Source organism: Perna viridis, chromosome 9, assembly GCF_037379345.1.
Source record: "Perna viridis isolate PV_CMFRI_1.1 ecotype Kerala chromosome 9, ASM3737934v1, whole genome shotgun sequence".
NCBI classification, from domain to species: Eukaryota; Metazoa; Mollusca; class Bivalvia; order Mytilida; family Mytilidae; genus Perna; species Perna viridis.
Window position 1 is genome coordinate 6,152,125 of NC_142453.1, and position 11,914 is coordinate 6,164,038.

The following is an 11,914-nucleotide window of genomic DNA, read 5'->3' on the forward strand; positions in this document are numbered from 1 at the left end:
ATTCTTATCCTGTGTCAAATGTCTAGTCGCTATCATATTTTAAAGCTGTATCAAGTTTGAATGCCGTGTCCAACTGTTCAGGGTTTGACATCTGTGGTAGTATTCAGCTGATCCCGGCGAAGCATTTTATTTATTTGAGCACCACTCAAAACAAAATCCTCGCATAAGGGTGTATGTAAATAATTTAAAAAAAAAAAAGATTTTACCTACCTACCTACTTACCATATAATATTAAACGGACATAATTATTTTTCTGCTTGGCCTTATACCCGGTTTTTAAATTCCGCCGCTAACCGAACTTGATAACTCGTTATGTCTAAATATAGCCAAGCAAAACATGTCAACATTAAAGGTCATTTTTTATAGAGATTATAACATTGTTATGTGGCTGAAAACATACGAAAGTGACAAGAGGTAAGGCGACAGTTGCATTTTGATTAATAAACCAATTCAAACGTGTTTGTATCACGATATTGGCGCGCAAGCACATACATGTAAAAGGAATTACCAATATTTTACTTGCATCAAATGACGTCCAGAAATAATCCTAGGCTGTGTAAACGAATACTGGTCGTGCATAATTACCAAAGATTTACTAATTAAGAAGCCAATTCGTAAACCTATATATAGCCAAACTGATAAATCAGGGTGCTTGGTCGTGAACTAATTCAAAATCCTTGGAACCCTGCCTTTGACAAAGGCGGATCCAAAATAAATTAAGGGAGGGGTCCTACACCCTATTATGCTAATAAAAATTAGTTGATTATTTAAAAAGAATAGGGTATGATACTCCGCCACGTAATGGTGAAAAAGGGGGAGGACAAATATTGCACTTATACACAATTTTTCAGACAAGACAAATAAAGACATGGCAATCGTTTTAATAACTGGTGGGAATGGATGCGTTGGACAACATGTAATCAGAGTTCTGCAGGAGAACATGGCAGATGTAGTTAAAGAGATTCGTGTGTTAGATATGCAGATTTTCGAAAAGAAACTTGGTAAGTCAACGAATTAAAATTTTCAGCGCAAGACAATAATGGTACGCATAATTTGACACCAATATCATGCCACGAGAAAGAAAGGAAAACACTGACTAGTACATGTATTCCAAGACTAAAACACACTGACGAACAAGTTTTTAATATTCCTGGCCTCGCAAGTAAAAGTACATGTAGATGTTTGCACTGGCATGTAGTTGAAAATTCTGCAAATAATTTCTAAATTTCGTAATTGCTAGCATCACGTAATATTTGTGTCTATATAATTTGGAAGTTAAAGTTTAAATTAAAATTCCACTACTTTCTCTGTGTTAGTGGTAGAAAAATTTCTTTGTTGTAGAAATAGATATAGATAAATGGTGTATCTATTGTCCAATATATTTGAATAGGCCATCCTCAAATTTTAATCAGCGACATTCGAGCACATCTAGGATTTGGTTACATGGTACCGCTAATACAGTGTCTTTCTTTGTTATATCCTAAAAGCTCAGGACGTGTATATTTAAAAAAGGAACAAATGAATAAAAAATAATGATTATGTAGTACTGACATGTGTCCGTCGAAACTGAAAATTCCCATTGACACTGCAATGCACACACCATTTCTTTTTACATCGATTTGGGTTGATGGATTCGACAGCCAAAAGTTATCTCAACTGCTATCTGACTATGCTTGGGGAGTTTCATCTCTCTGCAGTTCGTTGTTTTAATTCACGTCTGTAATCTTCAACCAAAAGTATTCAAAACCAGCTCTTGTTATTTATGCTGTGCGTTCTACTTCAGTAGTGCAAGAGATTCTCTGGAAAGCTATTTCTGACTTGGTCCCATCTTACCTGTTGGGATATGCAAGAGTAATCAAGGGAACCAAGGTTATAGTGGTCATCAAAAGAATGAAATCCGGGAACAAAGACCAGACATGGAAAACAGACATACACAAAAAAGAACATAAAGTAACTAAAATCATACATACAAAGTAAAAAAAAGCAAAGGAGCAACTTGGACTCCACTAAAAACTGGGAGCATGGACCAGGTGCACCGGTAGGGTAAGCGTCATCTGCTTTTCTAGAAACACCCGCCAAGTTGTTCCTAATATGTCAAGTCCGGGGTAGACGAAAGAGGAAAGAAAAAACTATGACACGTTAAACAAATCAGTTTTCATGGCGCAGATGGATACACCATAGCGATCAACGAGTTTATGACGACGACCATAAAACTTCTGTAGTGATGACTTCAATCTTGTAGCAACATAACCCTGTTCCATAAGCCTATTTGATAGAAGTCTAGCATGATACAAAAAGTCTGCGTAGTTTCGGCAAGCTCTGGCATAACGTACGAGTTATGATATGAACAATCCATACGCAGGTGCTGAAGGGATGTTGCCACAGAAGATCGAAACGAAAGTAGACAATTCTGAATGAAAGGTCATCACGTTTGTCGTAAAGTTTGGTCAATAGTTTTCCTTTACCATCGATTTCAAAGTGTAGGTCAAGATATGAGGCTGACCTAACAGTGTCTGTAGTATCCTTTATCTCAAGTTCTTTGTGGGTAGATGCGATGTATTAAATCCCCGAAATTAGGATTGTTTAAAGATAATACGTCATCTATATAGCGAAAACTGAGATTAAAGGATCTTGCTAAACGATATTCTTTCTTTCGGATCAGATCAGCTATAAAGTCAGCCTCATAAGAGTGAAGGAATAGGTCAGCAAGTAGAGGAGCACAATTTGTTCCCATTGGAATTCCGACCGTTTGTTGAAAAACACTTCCACCACACTGGACAAACATGTCGTCGATTAAAAATTCCAGCATTTTGTAAACATCTTCTTCTGTATATTTGGAAAATGATTTGGAATTATTTTTCACAAAATTTTTATGAGGAAACTCTACCACGAACTATATATATGTATCTAGGTGTACCATCTTTTTGAAAAAAAAACCAGCGATGTATAATGTTTTTGAGTCGGGATTTTAAGTGAGTGTGGGAAATAGAAGTATACAGTGTTGAGAAATCGTAGCTTTTAATGGTATTATATTCTGATAATAGTCTTGAACTGATTGTCTCCAAAAAACATTGGATGTAAAACGTTTTGCTGACAAAAACAATGTTGTTTTGGGCTTTGTCTGCTGGTATGACAACATATTTTTCATGTATAGTAGACAATGTTTTTGCTACATCGGGATCTTTGAAAACTGATGTAGCATTGGCACTCATTGACCTACTTAAAACTTTCATCAAAATTAAAGACCTCACGAAGAACGAAATTACAACCGCTTACATTTTAGGAGTATCTTCGTTCCTGCAGCTAGTGTGTGCACCTAGTGTTCAGGTGCGGATCCAGACACTTTGAAAAGGAGGGGTGCCAGCTGGGGTTCATAAAAAAAGCGGGTTCTAGGATATTATTTACCATTTTTTGTCTATTTTACACATGAAAATTACAAAATTTCCATTAAAAAAAGAGGAGTGCCAATCCCCTTCACCTTCTGGATCCGCAATTTGTGTTAATCCCCTCCAATGTTTTGAAACATGGTACTCTTGTGCGCTAATATTTAAATTTACGCAATTATCATTTATATAAGTAACCACGATGTTACAATGCCTTTGTAATTTTTTTTAGAATATCCAAACACAATTCCAGTTGTTAGTTTCCTTGGCAATATTGGAGACAAAGACCATTTAGAGGAAGTCTTACCTGGTGTGACATGCGTAATTCATGTAGCTGCTTACATTGATGTTGCGTTGTTTCCGAACAAGGAACTGCTTGATGAAGTGAATCGGAAAGGTGAACTGGTATTTAGATTCATAATCACTCAGATACGTTTTCATAGTGGGAATCCAGGGGCGGATCCATTAATTTTTAGAAGGGGAGGGGGTTCAGAAGAATAGGCTATTATTTACCAATATGCGCACATTTTGCACGAACGGTACAAATTAAAAAAAAACGTGAAAGGGAGTCCGACCTCCGGATCCTTCCGACTGAATCTTCCACTGGAATCAAACAATGGATGAAAAACAAACAAATAATCAAACTAAGAAAACCAAAATAAAAATAAAAAAAAATAATAAGTCAAAAACAAAACCAAATTTATAAAAAATAACTCCAACTAAATTTGGTTTGAAGAACACTCACATGGAGGGTAATAACAGAGTTACCGAACTGATAAAATCAAGGCAGTAGTCGAAAGGAATAGTCTAAAACGAAATGGCCAAGGACACATAACTGAAGCGTGTGGCCGAGAACACATAACTGAAGCGCTTGGCCGAGAACACATAACTGAAGCGTATGGCCGAGAACACATAACCGAAGCGCTTGGGCAAGAACACATAACTGAAGCGCTTGGCCGAGAACACATAACCGAAGCGCTTGGCCAAGAACACATAACTGAAGCGCTTGGCCAAGAACACATAACTGAAGCGTATGGCCGAGAACACATAACTGAAGCGCTTGGCCAAGAACACATAACTGAAGCGTATGGCCGAGAACACATAACTGAAGCGTATGGCCGGGAACACATAACTGAAGCACTTGGCCAAGAACTCACAACTGAAGAGCCTGGCCGAGAACACATAACTGAAGCGTATGGCCGATTTCCATTTTTAAATGATACTCCGTATGATGTCTATTTGGAGGAGATATGATTTTGATCTCCATCTCTTATATATCCGTTTTCTTAATTATTATCTCCTCAAAACCGCTTGAAGTAACAAATGTGTATTTACCAAAAATGTCAATCTAATTAGAATTAAATCTTAAATTATACGCTACCCTCCATTGACTTGGCACATGTCAGATCGTGTATTTTAATCTGATTGCCAAAAACGTCTTCTTTGTAGGGACGGAGGTATTGCTTGAGGCATGTCAACAAGAAAACGTGGAGATATTTCTATATTGTAGCTCAATAGATGTTATGCAGGGGTATGACAACACAATTAATGGAACAGAAGACAACACTAAGCCAGTTAAACTGCTGTTTGGGGATTATGCTCTCTCAAAGCAAGCGGCAGAAAGAGCTGTGTTGAGAAAGAACGGCACCCAATTACCTAATAGTACATATATGTATATAAAGCACGGTTGTCGTATAAGTAATATTTTACCACGAATTGCCTTTACCAACTTTAAGTTCGTTTTGTCAAAAACATATTGTATATAGGAGAGTTCGCCAATCTCATTAGTGATGTCATATTCACTAATTTGCATATCATTAAGTGTCAAATTGGTTGGCAAATAAACAAATGAATAAACAATTGAAAAGTTCATGATTAGAATCCCAATTTTCAAAACTTTATAACATTGTTACTTTATATCCAATTTTGGTTCTGTGGAATGTTTCATTTAGAAAAAATAATTCATACTTTGTACGTTGATTTATAAATCTTTTACTTGAAAAATAAACTTGTAATGATATTTATTTGTAAACCTCCATTTTCATATAAAGTTATAAATAAAATCTCATGCACATAAAGTCTAATTACTGAATATTTATTTAAAAATTGAAATGGATAAAAAGAATTTTATGTGCAATTTTGGGAACCAAAAGAATTTTTCAATTATCTTAAAAAAATAAAAAAGTTATGTTGATTTAAAGTTGATGCCCCGTGCCACTCAATGGATTTTTGCCAACCAAACCCAAATCACAGGTAAGTGATGACATTACGAAGAACTCTCCTAATACGTAAAATCAGTGACTTAATTCAAAATGGATGGTCGCTTCGATAACTGTCTTCGTTACAAATGTTTTCTAGGTATTTAACAGGATTTTTATCGCTTGATTTCCGGTAGGTTAAACTTATTTTATATAAATAAAAGACTTGAGATATTTTAAAACACATGTTTAGCTAATTCACATTTGCGGTGGCTTTCAACATGTCAGATGCTAGAGGTTAGGATGGTACCAAGTCAGAAAATAGCTTTCTAGACAACCTCTGTGATTGTTGATTGTTGGGGTTTAACGTCCGAGCAGCAGTATTTCAGCTATATTCAGACGATGAACATGAAATGGATGATAAAATGAACATGAAATGATGATGAAATGAAAAATGGGATGGGACACAAGGACAGTAGGGTCGACAAATTCTGATTGCCACTAGAAAAAGGGAGGGATGGGTAAGGTTGGGCAATTTAGCCTCCTGTGGCGGAGCGCAGTGGTTCCTACTCCTATCGAATACCACAGCAGGGTTCTTTAACGTGCGAGGAACGTGGCATCTTTCCCAACACGGTGCACCACTATGGTTTGCGGTCAGGTTTTCCGTATTATAGCCCGACAACCCCAGCATGCACACATCCCAGTTGCGCTGTGGGCAGAGCGCCTAGCCCCCGGCTAGGTTTCTGAGCACTATTTAGTCGCCTTTTACGACAAGCTTAGCGCTGCTGCAGGCCTATTCTTTTGACACCCGGACCTGCACGGGGCTAGACAACCTCTAGCACTGCTGGAGTGATTATTGGCCAATTTTGCCCTCAAAACTCACGAACTTAACAAAATGCTCAAATAAAAAGAGTTCCAACTAACGGATCCTTTTTGAACCGCCAATGCAGATAAGCAAAATCAATTTAGACAAAAAATGTATCATCATTGACCTAGGTTATCTTGCAACACCTTCCTAAATATTTACACTTGAAATACTTGTATTATCGGAATTAATTTCATAATGTTCTTGAACCTAAGTGCTTTGTTTTTTTTTTATCTAGGAAAAACTATAAGGACAGCCTCTCTACGGCCGATGGTAATATATGGTGAACTCGACAATCATTTTGTGTCCAGTGCAGTCAAAACTGCTATTAAGAGCAAAATAATGGTTGACTTTAGTGGCAACGGGAAGTGCAATATCGTTTATGCCGGAAATGTAGCATGGGGATTTGCGTGCGCATTGCGAACAATGATCTCAAAGCCGTCCTTTGGTGGTGAAGCTTTTCTTTTAAAAGACGACACACCGGAGCAATCTATGTTAGGATTTTGTAAGGCATATTTCGACGAATTTAACATCGTTACATATCGGTCTTTTATTCCATATTGGATTTTATATACCTTACTTTTTATTGTTCAGTGTATCTTGTTGGCGTTTTCGTCGGCTAAAAGACTTCAAATTCCAGTAACTTTGGCGACATTAACTTTTATGAACATGACTGCAACATATGATGGAAGTAAGGCAAATAAACTTTTAGGATACAAGCCTCTCTACCTCCCAGAGGAATGTCAGCGACGTTCTATGGATTATTATAAATCGTTGTTCAGTGACGATAAAAAGACTAAGTGAATGGATTTTTAGATTTCTAGAAGAAAGCACACAAAAAAAAAAAAACAAAAACAAAAACAAAGAACAAAAACAAAGACAAAATCAATTGAATGAATAAAAACGAAAAGTGGTGATGTTTTAAGTTTATACAATATTGTAGTCAATTTTAAAAGTATATATATTTTTTAAAGGCTGTTACTTCTAAAAGGGGTAGTTTCTTATTTGGCTGATCATAAGTATCAGTTCAACAATTTAAAGAGACAACTGTTTTTTACATGTAAAATAGAAGCTAAACAAAACAAAACATTAAAAAAAACAAACAAATACAAAAAAATCCAACTACAAAACAACAAAATTAATCAAAAATAACAAGCGCTTGACCAAGAACACATACCTGAAGCGCTTGGCCGAGAACACATAACTGAAGAGCCTGGCCGAGAACACATATCTGAAGCGCTTGGCAGAGAACACACAACTGAAGCGCTTGGCCAAGAACGCATAACTTAAGTGTATGGCCGAGAGCACATAACTGAAGCACTTGGCCAAGAACGCATAACTGAAGCGTATGACCGAGAACACATAACTGAAGCGCATGGCTGAGAACACATAACTGAATACTTGTAATATAATAGAACATTACATGTAATTTACGTGTATCTTCGGCTGTGACTATTAACAGACGAGAGGGTGACATTACATCGTTGGAAACCCACGATCGATTGAAGAAGCTTCGTACCTCACTCTATCGTTGGAGAATCGGGTAGGAAGCATAATCAGCCGAGGGCTTTTTGTTAGGTGCGAAGCATAGTCAGCTGTGCGTCCGGAGTGGGGTACGAAGCGTAGTCAGCTGTAGGTCAGGAGTGAGGAACGAAGCGTAGTCAGCCGTCTGTTTCTGGTGATGGTACAAAGTAAACTTCATAATGACAGAAAAAAACAAGGATCGGCCAATGTACTAACGTACTAATGTATAATGTCCATCCGAGACGCATATGGGCTGGCAAGCGCTGGTATATGAGTTTTTGGAATGCTATTTTCTGTATTAGATTAGTACACTAGTTTTATAGACTAGTTTGTGCATTCAATTTTATTTTCTTCTATAGGTTTATTACACGTATATCTCTACGCTCTCGATTTAGTGCGACTGAATACTCTATGCATTGTTATTGTTTTGTTAGAACTGTTCATTTCAAAATTGTTATATTGAAGAATGGATCGGAAGCCGAGGTACATGTAAAACCACCTGGGTAGTACATCTAGTGGGCCTTTTTAGATACGGTTTTAAATGTTAAAAATTGTTCCGCTGACAGTCAGAGGGTTGATAGGTCGAGAGAGAACAGGGATGTGCAATTTTTAAAGCATTCAATACAAGGAATGACACATATTATCATAATATGTAAGGTCTTTTAAAAATTGCAAGTTTATTTGACGCTCATGCATGCCGCACTGGTCGGTCAGGAAGTCATGAAAATATGTGCATATTAAATGGAAACATCCCAGACTGCATGCCTCCGTTGAGCCTACATTGGCTGATGGTTGGTGTGTTCGTTTTTAGTTGGCGTTCGCAAGACGACGTTCGCCCAATGTAGTAGTCGATAGTTACGGAAATATTTCTTTGATTTATTTTTTAACCAAAATGGTGTTTAGTTGACAAACAAATGGTTAAACACGACATTTTGAAATTTTAAATACTTTCATATCATAAGAAGGCTCTACGATGGTCCAACGTTGGTCCTACTATATTCAGAATAACCATTGCATTTTTATGTTTCTCTTTAATAACTTGTTTTAGAAGCTTGTTCTACTTGAGAATATTGTTAAATTTCAATTTTTAAATCAAAACCATTATCACATGATTTGCATTATTCCACATTTGCCGAAACCATAGCCACCAGTGAGCCAACACTGAACCAACATTGAAACAACGTCGAAACAGCTTTGGTAACAAACATGTTAAAAAGATTTAATATTATTCTTTATGCAAAAATGTATGTCGGTCTCAAGAAAAGTAAAACTAGGAAGTGAATTCGGATGTATAAAAGCAAATATTGTGTTGCATCACTATATATATATAATTCTGTTAACTGCATGTTTAATATTCATGCATCAAGTATTCGCGTTTAATATTTAGATCTAAATAACACAAAAGAATTATTATGAATAATCAAATCTAATTTATGATAACAATAATGTATATGATTATCTCCCCCATATGCAGTTTTGTAAAGATGTCTTTCATTTTGAACAAATGTATACATATTTTCAATGTAAATGCTTCCTAAACACATAACAGTAACAGGTATTACCATTTGTCTATTTAATGCCAAAAAAAATTGCAAATTTTCAATATTTAATATACCAATGCTCTGCTAGTTTTTCTTGTTTTAATCGTTTCAACTACAAACAGTTTGTCATTGGTACATTCTTACTATAAATAATATATATGATAAACTGAGGGAAAATTTGCGCTCTTACTCGGAAGAAGTGCATAGAATCAGCACTCTGCGATGTAACTAGAAAACACATTATAAAATTAAATTCTTATATCTTAGGTTAATTTTTTGAAATATTCTTCTGGAGTGGGTACAATGTAGATATCTTTGTGGTAAAATTGGCGAGCGCGAAATTCGAGTTTCAACCTAAAACAGCCTAAATCTACCCCTGACAACCCATGCTTTGCAAATTTTAGGGGGGGGCACGCCCGCCACGCCCCGCCTAAATCCGCCCCTGTCCCCTTCTTTAATCACAAATAAGGTGACACTTTCGTCGAAATCCGGTAGGTTTTAAACTTTTTAAAGAACACTATAACAATAAAGACTTTCAGTAGAAATAGATTGCACTTTCCGTATATCCGTAACACCCTTCATTTGTTCATTATAAAGCTAAGACAACGTAGCTTTGAGGATATAATTTGACTCTCTTTGTTGATATAAACTACAAAAATTTCCGAAACTCTTTCGTAACGCTGTGTTAACCAATCAAGCGCACGTTATGAGTGACTCTGACGATCAGCTGCATGACTGTTCCCATACTTGGTGTAATTGTCGTCTTCGTGCTAAGAATATATACTCACCACTTTACACTCGTATGATCGTGATCGACTAAGGGATTTCGTAACGTCCTTGGCGATTATTTGTTCATGAATATTATTTATGTACTTTTGTAAGCGAAATATTTTTAATATAAGTATCAGAGTAGCAACTTTTTTTTTAAATATGAATGAAATGTAACCCCCGGTCCTACCCTCTCTCTATGTTTTTTAAGCAGTATTCGGAAGAAAGGTTATTTTAATGGCAAAGTATTGTTGTTTCAATGCCTTAGTCCACAGCGTTTTCATGAAAATCATGTCTGTACTTTTAAAAGTAAGTGAAATCTGATATAATGATCACAGAAGCAATTTAAAATATGAATGAAATGTATGTACCCCCGTAGTACCCTCATTTTATGTTATAAAGCAATATTCGGAAAAAGAGCTTATGCTAGTAAAAGGAATATGAAAAGGTGACTTCTATATTTTTTATTATTGTGTTTCGATACCTTAGTTGATATATATACAAATGTATAATTCTTTATTTTACCTTGAACATAATTAGCTGTAGAATATAGAAATTATTAAGAATTGGCAAATAAGCCTTTCTACCATGGAGTTACAAGAGAGGGGTGCATAAACTCAGAGCTTATTTCTTAATCCGTACGTCTGACATCCTATTTTGAAAATTTTATAAAAACCCTTCGCTTATTTTTAATGTAAAGACACTAAGCTTACAATATAAGAATGCAGATACATAATTACATAAAGAAAAAGAGAATAATTAAAAATGTTAAATGATTTTAAAACGATATCATTTGAATGCATGTAACAAAATGAACTTTGACAACAAAAATTGCATTTTTGGGGTGGTGACCTTTGAACTCGAATAATGAAAACTGCACCATTTGTCAATTTGACGACCACTGTAAAAGAAATAGAGGTTTTCATGAATCGATTGTTGCATAATATAGCCGTATGTTATTTATGACGATTACATTTTCTGAAATGTGGTCACCGGGCTAATATTATTCCCATAGTGCATTGCACCGGTTTACCTTTGTTTCATCGTGTATAAAAAAAAAATAAATGAACACTACAGCTAGCATGTTAAACAATTTTAGGCGTGTGTGTGAGATTTCGACTTTATATGTGATGTTTTTGTTTCCGTCTTTGTCTTTTCGTCATGCATAGATGATCGAAGTTTTTTTGTAATGTTTCATCGTTTCGTATATATATCAACATATGTACAAGAGTATGTATCATTTTATCATTATAATGTAAATCATGAAGCCTCTACCTCAACGCCTTCCCGAAAAATGTTGACCTCCAGATTAATATATTTTAGGTCATCAAACCAGCAGTCCTGGCTCCGAACGAAAGTCGGGGCAAGATGACGATATACAGCCCAGAAAACGTCTCAATTTTGGACGAAGTGAAGAATCAATTCTATATCAAGTATTACGTAACCGCTTCGTTCCAAATAAGACCTACATGTATGGATTTCCCATTACAAAAGTATGGTGGTCGCAACAGAACATTTTCAGTGTTAAATTCATGGCCGGAAGATAGTTTTATACAGGCTTCGTTTATTCACCCCTCTAAACAGGTCCTCTCGTATCTACTATTTTTTATTTGGATCTGATGATTTGGGTGTGTT

At 35.9% G+C, this 11,914-nt stretch overlaps 1 protein-coding gene across 1 annotated transcript; it reads left to right on the forward strand.

Annotated features, from left to right (window-relative positions):
• Positions 1 to 315: 315 nt before the first annotated feature.
• Positions 316 to 8,186, forward strand: LOC148606471 (3 beta-hydroxysteroid dehydrogenase/Delta 5-->4-isomerase type 3-like). Its single transcript, XM_088545691.1, has 5 exons — positions 316 to 414; positions 852 to 1,001; positions 3,616 to 3,780; positions 4,833 to 5,045; positions 6,685 to 8,186. The coding sequence occupies exons 2-5, from the start codon at positions 869 to 871 to the stop codon at positions 7,248 to 7,250; spliced, it is 1,077 nt and encodes a 358-aa protein (XP_088401817.1). The 5' UTR covers positions 316 to 414; positions 852 to 868; the 3' UTR covers positions 7,251 to 8,186.
• Positions 8,187 to 11,914: the final 3,728 nt, after the last annotated feature.